General features: G+C 62.1%; 3 protein-coding genes across 3 annotated transcripts in view; all 3 read right to left on the reverse strand.

The window, feature by feature from the left end:
- Positions 1–4,021, reverse strand: part of LENG1 (leukocyte receptor cluster member 1) — a gene marked incomplete in the record, with an annotated part of 4,203 nt that extends 182 nt beyond the window's left edge. The window contains 4 exon segments of the mRNA XM_014586386.2: positions 1–111; positions 1,462–1,733; positions 2,365–2,544; positions 3,685–4,021. Coding sequence (XP_014441872.1) covers positions 1–111; positions 1,462–1,733; positions 2,365–2,544; positions 3,685–3,816 — 695 coding nt within the window.
- Positions 4,022–4,214: 193 nt separating this feature from the next.
- TMC4 (transmembrane channel like 4) lies at positions 4,215–11,962 on the reverse strand. Its single transcript, XM_006144739.3, has 15 exons — positions 11,831–11,962; positions 10,861–11,074; positions 10,097–10,242; positions 9,750–9,973; positions 9,546–9,667; positions 7,811–7,958; positions 7,136–7,303; positions 6,795–6,958; positions 6,434–6,560; positions 6,100–6,197; positions 5,680–5,863; positions 5,065–5,195; positions 4,823–4,978; positions 4,575–4,653; positions 4,215–4,475 (listed from the first exon to the last, which is right to left on the reverse strand). The coding sequence occupies exons 1-15, from the start codon at positions 11,907–11,909 to the stop codon at positions 4,407–4,409; spliced, it is 2,109 nt and encodes a 702-aa protein (XP_006144801.1). The 5' UTR covers positions 11,910–11,962; the 3' UTR covers positions 4,215–4,406.
- A 208-nt stretch (positions 11,963–12,170) lies between these two features.
- MBOAT7 (membrane bound acylglycerophosphatidylinositol O-acyltransferase MBOAT7) overlaps positions 12,171–14,229 on the reverse strand; it is an 11,457-nt gene continuing 9,398 nt past the window's right edge. The window contains 1 exon segment of the mRNA XM_014586367.1: positions 12,171–13,157. Coding sequence (XP_014441853.1) covers positions 12,770–13,157 — 388 coding nt within the window. The 3' untranslated portion in view covers positions 12,171–12,769.

The following is a 14,229-nucleotide window of genomic DNA, read 5'->3' on the forward strand; positions in this document are numbered from 1 at the left end:
CCTTCCTGTGGTGCCCGGCCTTGGATCCGTGCCAGCAGGGCCTCTGCCCGAGCCCTCTCAGCCGCTTCCCGCCGGAGCCGTTCAGCTCGGAGCTGGTCTAGGGTTGGGGGTCTGAGGGGAGAAGGGTCTGGTCAGGAAGCCGGAAGCCTTGAGAGTCACCCCCCCACCACCACCCACTGAAGGCACCCTGGTCTGGGACTTCAGCCTGCACCGAATGTGCTCCCGGCCTCAGCTCCTGAGACCTGTGGGAAAGGGTACCAAGGGCAACCCTGGGCCTCCCACCTGTGGAACAAAACACTGAGCAGTACCCTAGGCCTCTCCAGGCCTCAGTTTACCCTCCTGCAGAAAAACACACAACTGCATCTGCTCAGGCCTGGTGCCCTGGGACACGGATCTGCTTCTGGGCTAACCTAGTGGTTCTAACCTTGGCATCTCAGGGTTCCTTGATGCTTTTAAGAACAAGGACCTCAAAAAAACAAAAACAAAAAAAACTCCAAGAGCTTTTAAATGGCTCCTATCTGGTATTCTGGTATTACACAGCAAATTTTTAATAGAAATGAACAGAGGGGGCCAGCAGGTGGCATGTGGTTAAGGTGCTGGAAGCCCACACTGACTGCGTTTAGAGTCTCTAGACCTGGCAGCCACGTGTGTGCATGGCCAACGTCCTGAGAATGAAGAGACTGTGGCAGGGCCATCTCACTTTCCTTCTCCGTCTCTCATGAACGCATGTGCCCTGTGGCAAAACCTGAAGATAAGCAGAGGGCCAGCCAGCGGCATGGAGGTTGGGGCAGCTGGGTCTCAACATGGTTGACTGCAGTTTGAGCCCCAGATCTGGCAGCCTTGAGAAGCACGCTGGATGTGTGTGCATGCAGGCCCCAAATCCCAAGGATGGAGAAGGCATTGTGGCATGGCCCTCCTCCGTGGGGGGTGCAAACTTTCCCTGTCTCCAGTAAGCACACACACTCTACATCAAGTTTTTAAAAGCGAAAGAACAGAGAGCCAGTTGGTGTAATGGTTACATTCCTAGACTCCCATGTAGTTGACAGCGGTTCGGGTCCTATACCTGCCAGCTTAAAACTCATGCTGGGTGTGTGTGTGCCCCAAATCCTGAGAGAACTGAGAAGGGATTGTGGCATGGCCATCCCTTCTGGGTGGAGGGTGGTTTCTCACTTTGTGTGTCTGTCTCTGGTGAGCACACATGCCCTACAGCAAAAATCTCAACAAAAAAAGAAAAAAATTGTGGACGCGAGGTCCATGCCAGCCATCAAAGCAATGGTGTCTTCTCTGGAAGTTTCCACTGTACACATGAGGACCACAGTGGGAAGGGTGACCACCACTGGGCTGCACCCACAGACCACACGGGGCCTCAGGACCCCGGGCGCTTGAACTACACGCCGAGGGCCAGTCCCTGACGTCGCAGTGCCCCCGGCCGTGCTGTGTGCTGGGCTGGGGCCTCCTCACTTGTGAAGCCGCTGCTTCCCAGATGCCTCCTTTTCCCTGCTGCCTTTCTTGTCCTTCCTGCCTTCGTCGCTGCTCGGCCTTCTCTTTCTCCCCAGGTGTTTCTGCATCTCCCGCAGAGGGTCCAGGCGGCTCTTGAGCTTCTCGTCTGGGCCTGGGCCAGGCGGGGGGCTGCCTCGCCCAGGCGGCAGCTGGTACCACGGAGGCTGAGTCTGGGCCTCGGCTGCGCTCTGGCCCAGGTACGTCAGGATGCCCAGGGCTTTCTCCTGCCTCTCCTGAGGGACCAGAAAGCACAGGGATGGAGTAGTCTCCTCAGGGTGTCAGGGACCCTGCACGTGGCGACAGGGAAACCCAGGGCGTTCTGTCATCCAGCGGGCATCAAAGGCCTGTCCTGGACCAGCGGACACAGCGCTCCTGCCCAGAGATGGGCTGCAGTCGCAGAATGCGGGGGGTTAGGGGGTGTGGAGCTACTTCAGGGTTCAAAGGCAGGCATCTTGGGGTACCTGGAGAAGAACCCGAAGGAAGGTGGCGAGCAGAGGAGTGACTGAGGCGGGCACACAACCTCGAGTCTGGGCAGTCCCAGAGAGCAGGTGAGTGACCAGGCGCATTTGTATTTCATCTTTAAACAATGACCATGTCACAGATCTTGGTAGGGTTCGGGCGTCAGGCTGGAGACCTGACAGGTCCTACCACAGCTGAGGGTCTCCAGCATCCGCTGCCAGGGCAGTGGGTACCCGATGCGGGACCTGTGCCCCTTGCACCGTCCTGGTACTGTGTAAGTTCTCCACATGGTCACTGAACACCCATCCTGGCCCGTGCCTGCACTCCGCAGCCACACTCCAGGGCCAAGTGGCACCCCTCCCTCCCCAGCTGTCCTGATTCTGATAAAGTGGGAGGCTGCTTTACCTTCTCCTGTCGCTTCTCTTCCTCATATTCTTTATTGCCTCTGGCTACCCCTTTCCCGTCCTCCAGCAGTTCCCGAAATAGGTCCACAGGGCCAGAACTTGGGGCTTCTGCCTCTGCTGCTTCCAGCTCAGGCCGTGAGTTCTGATGCCTGGCTTTCTTCCGTAGAAATTCTGTGCGGGCCTGGGGAAAAGAGTTAGCGGTAGGACATCCAGGACTGGGAGGCGACTCAGGATCGGAGTCGGTGCTGGCCACAGGAGAGTTACAGTCCATGCTGCTTGGGATGCAAGAAAGGGGACGCAGCACTGCGAGCCCAGCAGCAGCTGTCTAGCCTGGGGAGAGCGGCGGTGCATGGCCGGACGGCGAGGGTAGCCTGTAAACTGCCTGGCAGAGCGAGCATGGGTCCCGATCCGCAGTGGCAGACAGTCCTCATGGCAGCCTAACACCAAGCATGGCTCCGAGTCACCACCCCAAGTTGGGTAGTACCTTCTAGGGATACACATGAATTTAGAGATTAGACCACCTCTGGGTCATTGGTGAGGATAAATTAGCCATGTCTGAAAGGTGTCCACAAAACATATTAAGTTATTCACGGGGGGGCCAGCAGATGGCCTAGTGGTTATGTTGCTAGACTCCCACATGGCGGACTGCAGTTCAAGTCCTGGACCGGGTGGCTTCAAACTCATGCGGGGTGTGTGCGCATGCGTGCTGGGAGAACGGCTCGAGGGTGTGGCCATCGCTCTGCACCGGGTGATTTCTCACTTTCCCTCTCACTGTCTCTGTCTATTAAGAAAGTCTCTACTGCTCGTGTGTGTCTGGGCAGCGGTGTCCCTTGTCACTCTTCCGCTATGCCTTTTTCCTCTGAAGCTATCTCACTTCTTTACACGGGGGCGGTAACCGCTGCCTATAAGAATGAACGGTGCTTATGATGGATTTCCCAAGCCAAGCGCTCTGCACGGGGCAGCATGCAGCAGGTGCTCAATAAACAGCAGGCAAACTAAAAAGACGTCCGAATTCTCTTTTATAGAACGCTCCAACGATTTTTCAAGTGTTCATTCAATTATTAAGCTGCCACTCCATGCTAAGCACTGCCCTGACCACTTGGTATACGAGCAGAAGAAACCAAGACCGGGGCGAGGTCAGGGAGGTTCCGTGGAGGAGAGCACAGAATTCGCAGAGCAACCTCCCCACAGGCTGGCTCGGCTGCCAGCACCACGCCACACGTCGGGCGCATTGCGCCTGCGCGGCCTCCACTTCCGGCCCAGTCCGCGGCGCCTGCGCGCTTGGCCCCGGGAGCTTCGCCCGGCCGGACTCGGAGCTTACCTCTTGCTGAGCAAGCAGCACCCTTCGTTCACGCTCCTTCTCCTCCTCCCGAGCCTGAGCCTCGTCACGCCGCACGCGGGCGACATTGTCCTTGTTGCGGACGTGCCAGCTCTTCTTGGGCAAGATATTCATGGCGCCGTAGCCTGCCTGAACTGGGGGGCCCGCCCCCCGGCACTTCCGATTGGGAAGGGACTGTCCCCGCCCTGTTGTCCTTTTCTCGGCCACAGATTGGCTCTGGGCTAGTTGGCACGCCTTCTCCAGATCCGTAGCAAGAGCTGGTTGGTTGAGATACGCTTCATCAGAGCGAATCCCAGGCTTCGGCGCGTGGTGTCACCCAGCAACCGCCTCGCACCAGGGTTCTGAGTCAATCAGAGATTGCCCCGCCCCTAGCCTCGCCGTGTGCGACCACCGATTGGCTGACACGTCCGTCAAGTCTCCTTGGGAGAGACCCTCCCGGGCCGACACATTTGATTGGCTCACGCCCGCTGAAGCCCCGCCCCCGGTTTCGAGACTCGGGTTTCAAAGAGCGCTCAGCATCCTGGGCTGTATTTATTGATCAAGAAAGAGGTTCATTAGAGTCAGAAGCTGGGCGGCACGGGTTCTGGGATGAAAGGGCACGTGGAGTCTACTCCAGTTCTTCGAGTTTGTGAATGACGTAACCGAGGCTTACAAGGGGTCTGGGGTCTGAAAGTGGGACGTCATCCCGAGCCAGGCTGGGGAGGTCAAAGAGCCCCGCTGGCCGAGCTCAGCGCCACCGCACGTTGTGCCAGGAAGACTTTATTCTGTGCCTCCTGGGGTGGAGAGAAGTGAAAGTGAGACGGACCTTCCTTCTCTCACGTCTCTCTCTCTACGTCCCCCGGGACAATTCCCAGGGACCCGGCCTGGCTCACCGACTCCATCTGGCGTTTGAGCTCAGAGACGAGGCGTCCGTAGGAGTTAGCCAGGGCCACGGTATATGCCATCAGGATGCTAGAGGAGGCAGGGATGGAGGCTACTCCCTAACGTGCAGGGTGCTTAGCAATCCCCAAAATAGCTCCTCCCTCGGGCTCAAGGAGTTCAGAACCTCAACCAGACCAGGCCCCCAGTCCTCCCTCCAGATGGCAGGGCCACCACGAGCATCCAAACTTGGACCTCTCACCTGGAAAGCAGCAGAAGGGGCACAGCAAAACCCTGGGTCCCCAGGAAGAAGAGCAAGTTTTTGGCGGTTTTAGGGAGGGTGCATATAGTCTTAGGAATCGGGTCCCAGATGGACAACTGTCCCCGGAATGGACCACACAGCTTAGAAGGCGGGATCCTGAAGCCAGAGAGGGGATGAGCTCAGGTGGGGCCAGCAGTGAGTGAGGGGAGGGAAGGAGAGAGGCAGGAGACCCTCACACTTACACGAAGATGCTGTACAGCACCGGAACAGCGGAGATGGCCAGGCCCACGAGGAGGACCAGGGGGAAAAAGAAGTTCACTGTGGAGGCCCGGAAGGTGCGGGAGGCCGGGGAACAGGTGGAGAAGAGGGTGAACTGTCGGAGGGGAAGGAGAGGGAAGGGAAGTATGAGGAACCCTGGCTCTCCCCTCAGTCAGGACCCAGGAGTCAGGCTGGTCGGTGGCACAGAGGTAAGCAGTGCCTTGCTCGGCTGTCCCGCGTGGGAAGGGCCCTGGCTTGCCCCCGAGACCTCCCTGAGTACACCCGACGGGCATGTGCCAATGACCCCGGACTGGCTGCAGCTGGGTAGGTCACAGCAGCATCAGACCCTGTCGGGGGTGCTCTCTGCTCTCTCACTCATGGAAACAAAGTAAGAAAAAGACCCAGGAGTCTAAACCTCACGTCCTTCACATGTGGACGGTGGGATGCCCTAGACCTGCGCCTATGCCTTTCTCCCAGATCCACGATTCCGTCCTTCCTTTAGCCCTCCTCTGGCAGGACCTAGTATTCCGGGTCCCCAGCGTCCTCCTTCCCCGGGTCCCATTCCGGTCTCAGACCCCGGGGTCCTCCCCAGCCCTCACCTTCTTCAAGTAGAAAAGCAGCAGAAACTTGGCCGTGTTGAGCATGGGCAGTAACGGGCAGAAGAAACTCCCCACCCAGACCACCGTCTGCGCGTAGATGAGCCCTAGCACCTCATCAGGCACCTGGAACTCCTGGGTCCCCAGCACTCGGCCCAGGGCCCCGGGACAGAGGCCACAGAGCAGCCTGAGGGGCGGGGCGGGGCGTCAGGGGCGTGCCGGCCCAGGATTGGCCCGCCCCCGCCACCCCTGCCACCAATCCGAAGTGACCTTCAAGCTTCAGCGTGGAGGGGGTGTGTCCAGGGGCGGGGCCTGAGGACTGGCGGGGCAGGGGTCCCGCGGGTAGCTGCAGAAGCGACTTCAGAGGGAGGTAACGCGTAAACCCTGGGCGAGGGCAGGCGCCCTCGGGAGGGGCGGGCTCACTTCCGAGGAAACTGGAGCAGCAGCGTGACTGCCAGGCCGGCGAGCAGGTCGAAGAGCAGGAGCTTGTACATCTCCTGGCCCAGCCGGGTCTCCCAGCACTGAGGAAGGAGCAGAGGCGGAAGGGCCTCAGGACTGGGCCCGACCTGCGAGTCCCTGAATCGCAGGCTTAGGCGCGCTATCCATGTTTTCTCGCTGGCGGGGGCCTCAGGTTGTTCGAGTATCTGTACCCCGGTCCTCAGGGGGCTCTTCCTTAACGAACCTGAGATCTGGACTTGCCCAGCTCCTTTCCTTGCGGGACCCAGCATTTCCCCCACACAAGCCCACGTGGCCTCACCGGAAGTTCTTTGTAATTGTAGCCACAGGTTTTGCACCCCTGAGCCTCGGCGTTGCCCCCGCAAGTGATCTTATCCCACAGAGAGAACAGCAGGACCAGCAGGGAGGCCAGGCGGAGAAACACGGTCCTGGGGAGGGAGGACGGGAAGCGGCACTGGCCGCCGGCACGCAGGGCCCTCCTGCAGGGGGCGTGCTCACGCTCCTTCCCACTTCCCAAGGCAACTGAGGCTCCGTGAGCGTCGGCGAATCCCGATCTCCCTGGGTCCTATATCCTGGGGCTTCTGCGGCTTATTTGCCAGACAACGTCCCCGAAACCGCTCCCCGTCCCCCATCATCCCCAACGCACTCCACAAGGCAAAAACCTGAGCAAGATAAAGACGATCTGGCGGCTCCGAGTGTAGCCCTCCAGTGGGGCAATGAGCTTGAACACCGGCGGCAGCACGAAGTTGACCCCCGAGATGAAGATGGACGGAAGGTAATCCACCCCAAGCTTCAGCAGCGGCCTCTGCTGGACAAAGGGCTCCTCCTGGAGGGGCGGACGGGACGGAGAAGAGAGAGGCTCTGGAGTCCTGAAGGGACCGCGATTACGATCCTCCCCAGCCTCTTCTTCCTCCAGAACGCGAAGTCCGGGGTCCAGACACACCCCACGCCATGCCTCCCCGTTGAGATTCTGGGAATCCAAGACTTCCCAGCCCCTCCTCACCTGCAGCTGCACGGTGTACGCTGTAGCCCAGTAGATGCCATAGAAGGCTGCCCCCAGGAGCGTGACCACCAGGAGGTTGACCAGTGCGCGCACAAACCACACCCTGGTTTGCTGGCCCAGCGTCCGCACCGCGGCTCGGCGCCGCACCGCAGCTTCTTCCAGCTCCACCTGACCCAGGACCAACGTCCATGTAGGCTTCGCCCCCCCTCCAGGCCCCTGCAGAGCCCCTCCTTGACTTGAACTGATCTAGCCCTCCCTCATCCCCCAGGACCTCTACAGCCGGTTACCCACTGGCTCCAGAGCCCTGCCGGCCCACCCAGCTCTCCTGGCTGCTCCTCCCTAGGCTCCGCCCACGTCCCAAACCCCTCCCCAGGTATGCAGACGGTACCCCGAGACCCTGCCAGGCACAGCCTTCCGAGCGGTCCAGTTCTGCTCTGGAGTCCCGCCCCCCTGTGGCCACGCCCAGCACTTACATTTGAACCGAGGCGCCCTGGCTCTCTGCCCCTTACGGATGTTTGCTTTTCCTGCACCCTCCGACCTCAGGCATCCCATCGTGCCTCCTCGCACCCCTTCATTCCCCGAGATCTGCCTCCCTGGAAGCAAGCTTCGCCCAGCGTGGGCGAGCCCTGCGCGCGAGCTCAGCCCTGTCCTGGCTGGCTCCGGCCCCTGGCGCACCTGCAGCTCGTAGAGGATGTTGTGCTGGCGCAGCCGCACGTGGACGTCCCCGCAGAGGCCGAAGTCCCAGGCCGAGAACACCCGGTGGCTGTAGCTGGTCAGCGCCCCCGACTCGGCCAGCAACGTCTGCTTCAGCCCGGACACTGAGCTGAGAGGGGAGACCGGGAGCTGGGCACTGTGAGGACAGCCTCGAGCAGGCATGAGGGCACTCCTGTCGCCGGGCGGACAGGAACACAACCCCACGACCTTTGGCCCGTGGCGAACCCCCACCTCGCAGAGTCACTGTGGTAGAGCCATGTGAGACATTGGAGCCAAAGGCCAAGAGAGGTTCCGAAGGGACCTGGGGCACAGTCACCCACCGAACAGACAGGCACCTGGGATACCCGGCAGGGCCCCAGAGAGAGACAGGCAGATGCCCCAAAGAGAACCCAGGAGAAGGAAATGAAGACCGCGCCAGGGAGTTTCCAGAAAGAGACTTAGAGAGAGGTCCGAGAGCTAGAGAGAAGGGCAGGCCCAGAGAAGTGGGAGCAGTAAAGAGACCCGGGGGGGGGGGCCCGGACCTGGAGAGCCATGGAGGTAGAGGCCAGAGGACTGAGCACGCCCACCTGCAGGGCCCGCCCACGCCCCTGGCACATGGCTCCCTGCCCTGGTAACCTGCCCGGCTTCCAGCTGGAGTAGGATGTACCCACCTGATGGGACCGTGTTTGCTTTCCTGTTTTCCTGTCTCTTACTCACTGCCTATCCCAACTGCTTAGAAAGCGCCTGTGTATGGTAGGTGCTCAGGAGGGCCGCGTGACCCCCATTGCTCCCTGCAGAGCACCGCTTCCCTCGAGGAAGGCCGTGGTCATGGTTCCTGCAGGGTGCTTGTTTCCTATCACCCTCCCCACTGGGGCCTGAGCCACAGGGGAGGGAAAAACTTCCCCTCTCGTATCGCTGCCCTTACCATGTAAGAAATATTCTTTTTAAAAGAGGTTTTTCCTACAGGGTGCGTGCGCTCACCAGAAAGACAGAGAGAGACAGAGAGACAGAAAACGAGAAATCACCCCCGGGGGATGGCCACACCGCAATCCCTTCTCCCCCATTCTCCATTCAGGATCTTGAGCACGCACACACACGTCTCAGCGTGAGTTTAAGCCACCAGGTCTGGGATTCGAACTGCGGTCGACTACGTGGGAGTCCAGTGACATAGCCATTACGCCAACTGCTGGTTCCATAAGAAACATTTTAAAGCTGATTCCTGGCTGGCCCTCGGGATTCCCACAAGGGACCCCACATGGCCAACCACATTACAAATTTTGGCCCCACTGGCTTGAAAAACACGCTGGGCGTGTCTGATCCCCACCAGATGGAGAAGAGATGGTGGCATGAGCACACCCCACTGGGGTGCTTTCTCTCTGTCTCTGGTAAGCACACATGCCCTCTGGCAATGAAAAGAAAGATTTCAGCTCAGGGGCCAGGACAGGGGTGAGGACCTGTCCTTGTCCGGAGCTCGCCCTCAGCATGAGGGTATACATGTGGGGGATCCGCCGGCTGAGACCCGTGGGGGATCCGCCAGCCGAGACCTGTGGGCCACCGCGAGGACCCTGTTGGAGGTTTCTACTAGCTCTTTCCATCTTGGAAGAAATAAATTTGAAAAGAAATTGATTTCATTGAAAACAGAAAGGGACCGCAGAGCAAGCTCGGTGTCCTGGGGGAGGGACTGGCCCAGGGGTTCCCGGTGGGCGCCGTCACTGACCGATGCAGGATGAGCAGGAGGCAGACGAGGCCGATGGCAAAGACGGAGCACAGGTAGGTGACCGCCAGGCGCAGGTGGGGAGGGTAGAACCCGTAGAAGAGAGGGGACCATTCCAGGTAGCCCTGGGGAGGAACGCAGCCGGCGTCACCCGGGGCTGGGAGCGGGCTGGCAGGGTCAGAGGTGGGGGGCACTGAGAGCACCCACCTCTCCTGAGAGCAAGTTGAAGAGCTGAGTGGGGAAGGAGACCAGGCCAGTCGGGTGGGGGTTATAGGAGCCGCACTCGCCAGAGCCAGAGGGCCCAGGGGGAGCCCCTTCCAGCCAGGTGGGCAGCAGCACCATGCAGGCCTTAAGCACAGAGGCCAGCACGTTGAGCAGCAGCAGGAAGCGCAGCAGGGAGAAGTAGGACTCCGTGCCGGCGCCAAACTGGCCTGCAGGGGGCAGCAGAGACAGTGAGCGCGGGCCGGCCGCTCCCGGCCTCGCGGCTCCGAGCCCGGCCCCAGACCCGGGGGTCTGGTCCCCACCCCCAGGACGCCAGCCCTACGCCAGCGCACCCCCGATCTTCTTCAGCGTCCACGCCCAGGGCTGCAAGGTGCGCACGCCCTCGTTTATCTTCTCCTTGGACCTCCGAAGCAGCAGGGCCCAGTGGGCCGCCCTGGACTCGGAGCCCAAGGCCACGTGGTCCCTGGCTTGGCTCCGCCTGGGAGGGAAACAGAGTTAGAGACGCCAAGTGGAGGCCTTAGGAGCCCCTCACGGTAGAGACAGTCCTGCACGGAGCAGGATCGACAGCGAGGTGTATCCTAACACGGAGTGCTCCGCAGCCATACACAGAAACAAACCGCTCAGCTCGGCACACAGAACAGAGGCGGTTCCGTCCACACCACGTCCCAGAGCGAGGCTGCGCGCGGGTGGGAGCCCTGGAGGACAGCGAGGAAGCAAGCGCCAAAAACGGCGGCCTCGCCGCGAGAGCCTGATTCTCCCGAGTCCCCGAGCACGCCGCACCCTCCCGGACCCGCAGCTGGCTGAAGCTGGGGGTGATTGCCGGCCCGAAGCCCTCGCAGGAGTGCCATGTCTCTGTCACTCATGAAGGAAATAAACTTAGAAAAAAGAGAAAAGAAATGCCTAAGCATCCTTAAGCAGGGGCCAGCATTCCCATCCTCCGGGAAGACCTGAGAGGCAGGCCTGGGGGAGCAGGCAGGTTGCAGGCAGAGCCCTGGAAGCAGACTGGGGAGAAGCCAGCCCAGACGCTGGGGTGGTGCGCCAGGAAGGAGCGCGGCAGGGGAGGACCAGGACAGCAACTCAGAGAGGCGGAGGTCACCTGTGTGCCCGCCTGGCCTGCATGGGCCAGGGCAGCTCCCGGGAGGGGCGCGGCTCCTGCAGCTCCTGCTGGGCATCTTCTCGGAAGGCCTGGATGCTCCTTCCTCCGTCCTCCTCCTCCTCCTCTAGAGCCCCCCAAGGCAGCACCCCAGGGCCGCGGTACCGCAGGGTGGCAGCACTGGGGAGCTCGTTCAGCACAGAGGACAGCGACCGGCCTGGGCAGGAGAGCCGGGCTGGGAGGACCAGGGCAGGGGCAGGACCCCAGATCTTCCCCCACACGCCAGGGGCCAGACCCTCAGACCCCCCACACACACCAGGGGCCAGGCCCTCAGACCCCCCACACACACCAGGGGCCAGGCCCCCAGACCCCCACACACGCACCAGGGGCCAGCCCACAGATCCCCACACACACCAGGGGCCAGGCCCCCAGACCCCCACACACATACCAGGGGTCAGGCCCCCAGACCCCCAACACACACCAGGGGCCAGGTGGGCCCAGCCCCCCCGCCCCCCCCAGACGCCCTCACAAGCCAGGGGCCAGGCCCCAGACCTCCCCCCCACCCCACCCCACACACACGCCAGGGGCCAGACCCTCAGCCTCTTCTCCTCAGACCCAGGGGTCCAGGCCCCCAGACCACTCCCCCACACACCATGGGCCAGGCCCCCAGCCCTTCCTGCCCTGGACTGGGAGGTTAGAATTCCCCTCTTCTACTTCCCTAAACACCCTCCCCAAGGACTCAGGTGAGGACCCTACCAGGGCTGAGGAGCCCAGGAGTTTGGGACCCCCCCCCAGTCTTTCTCCGAGTCTGGGATCTCGACCTCTCCCGGAGTCCCGGCCAACAGTTCCTCCTCTTCTAGAAACCCAGGAACACCTCCCCTTTCAGTGCTCAGCGCCCTGGAACGCAGGCCACGGTCTGCGACTCCCACTTAGCCTGAGGACCCATGGATCCAAGTCTCCCAGACTCCCCCACCTCCTCTGGCCTCCTGGGGGGCCGGCCACCCCCCAGAGGCGCCCCAGGCTTCCGGTTCCCAGGCAGGGGTTCCTTCCATGGCCCCAGGCACAGCTGCTTCCGTCTCCAGCGGCCACCTGGGCGGGGACTGCCCCAGGGAAGGAGGCGGGCAGGCGCCTACCTGGCCACCAGGCGGCCCCAGGGATCACAGTACACTTCCCTGAACTCGGAGCCCCTGCTGGGAGAGGCCTCCTGGACGCTGAGGCCCAGTGGGTCCTGACGGCGGAGCAAGCCACGCGGCTGCTTAGGGGGACCAGGCCTCCATCCAGTTACCGCCCACAGACTGCCACACGAGCCAGCGTCTCTGCAACACTTTATTGGGAAAGACTGACACACTCTGGCCCTGTCTCAGGCCGGTGAGTGACAACAGGCTGACAGGAGTGTCGGGCCCTCAGGCGGCTCAGATGGAGGCCCAGGAGCAACGGTCCCCGGCTGCGTGCCTGCCTCAGTTTCCCCTTCATGGAATGGGGAGATTATGTCCTCTTTCCAGTCTGAAATACTGACTTGATGAAATAAAAACGGAGCCAAAGGCTCAAGAAAAGGGTTCCCCACTCCCAGGCCCGCTCCTGAAGCCCCACCCTGATTCTGGGGTGCCGAAGGCAGGCTGGGTGCCCCAGAAAGCACACTGCCGGCCCGTTCTGGGAGGCGGAGGGCTGTGAACACCGCACCCCGGCCAAGATGAGGGCGGTCCTCGTCTGGACAAGACCTTGATCACGCAGAGGGCAGGGGACTTGGGGGAGGTGGCACGCCCAGCCTGGCCTGGCAAGGGGTCCAGCTGCGGGGCAGGGAATCCTCTCCAGGCCCCTGGCCCGATAAGGACTCTTCCTGGAAAAGGACACAGCAGCCCGGTTCCCGGGACTCCAGGCGAACGCTGGCGCTGGCGAGGGTGCTCGCGGCAGCTTACTCCTCGTGGAGCTTTTCCGGGGCAGGGCTGGGGGCCTGTGAGGCTGCCTTCCGCCGGCCGGGGCCACCGCCGCCCAGGGCCAGCCCCAGCCCCAGGGCCGCCAGGGCCAGCAGGTGCACGCAGAAGTAGATGGAGGCCCAGTAGCGCAGCGTGTCCCGCAGCGAGAGCAGCACGAAGCCCATGCACATGTAGTCGTAGGCGCGCATCTTCAGGAACCAGTGCGCCCAGTCCCAGGCCTTCTGGCCCGCGGGGCTCAGCCGCCCCCGCAGGGCGGACTCCAGCCGGCCCTCGGCAGCCAGGCACAGCGGGATGGTCAGGAAGCTCAGGTAGTAGCCGGGGTGCAGGCCGTGCCAGTAGGCGCTGAGCAGCATGGTCCAGGCGCTCCTGGGGGCGGGGGCGGTCAGGGCACGGGTCCCGCCTCTCCCAGACTGCAGGTCCCGCCCCGCTCCTCTCCCCCGACCAGGGGGCCCCTTCCTTAGCTCCTGAAGGCCAAAGAGCCCACGGGCTGTGTCTCCCGCTGGGATCAAGAAGCCCGGTCCCCATCCAGACCCGGTAATCCAGCCCTGACCCTCTCTCCTTTAAGACCTAATGACTTCTGTTCCAAGGCCCTCCCTCCCTCAGCGCCAGGAGCCAGGAAGTCGGATTCCGCCGCCCAGCTCTAAGTGTGGTCTCTGCGGGTACCGCTCACCTGGGAGCTTGTTAGAAACGCCAGCTCCTGCCCCCGACCCGTCGGACCCCTCAGGGCCATGCAGCCAGTCCCCGGGTGACCCTATGCACACCGGCATCTGAGGACCACCGCCCCACGTGAGGTCCCAGGCGTCCCGACGGGTGGTGCTTCCTTATCCTGGGCCCAGGAGCTCCTGCCCTCTCTCCACAAGGCCCAGAGCCATCCTCCCTCACCAGGGACCCGGGGCCTTGCCTCTTGGGGAACAGGGAACGTGGAGCGACCCTCTGTAGCTCAGGATGGGTGTGGGAGCTGCTGCCTTTCTCCCTGGGGCCCCGCTCTCTGCTCCTCTCTTTCCAGGACCCCGGTTCTCCCCTCTCCCACCCTCCGCTCCTTTCTTAGGGATCCAGGATCAGGATTTACAGGAGCAGAAACTTCAGCTGAGGCCCTTCCTCCTCCGCGGACTCGAGGCCTGGCCCCCTCCGTACAGCAGGAGTCTAATTCTCCAGCACCGAGAGGGCCCGGTGCGCCCTGGGCCCTCCCGTCATGGACGGGACCGACCCTCCGTCTCACACTCCTGTGTGCGGTGTCCACCTGAGGCCGTGCCATGGGCCGCCTGAGGGGCTTCCTTCCTGCCCATGGGCACTGGCTTGTTTCTGGCACACGGGAATGACCTAGCATCTCCCAGTTGTGATCAAAACGTCTCCAGGCATTGCCACGTGACCCCCAGGCTGTGGCACACTCACCCCAGCTGAGGACCACGGGTGCAGGGGTGGGGGCCTGGGCCCTACA

This window comes from Tupaia chinensis, unplaced genomic scaffold (assembly GCF_000334495.1).
Source record: "Tupaia chinensis unplaced genomic scaffold, TupChi_1.0 Scaffold000131_1, whole genome shotgun sequence".
Lineage (NCBI taxonomy): Eukaryota > Metazoa > Chordata > Mammalia > Scandentia > Tupaiidae > Tupaia > Tupaia belangeri.

Excerpts from the sequence above, each read along its gene's own strand:
- TMC4 (XM_006144739.3), bottom strand. The coding sequence starts at position 11,909 with ATGGAAGGAACCCCTGCCTGGGAACCGGAAGCCTGGGGCGCCTCTGGG. Across the intron at positions 7,304-7,810 it reads ACATCCTCTACGAGCTGCAG|GTGGAGCTGGAAGAAGCTGC; the intron begins GTGCGCCAGGGG and ends GTCCTGGGTCAG. Across the intron at positions 4,476-4,574 it reads TCAAACGCCAGATGGAGTCG|GAGGCACAGAATAAAGTCTT; the intron begins GTGAGCCAGGCC and ends TCTCCACCCCAG.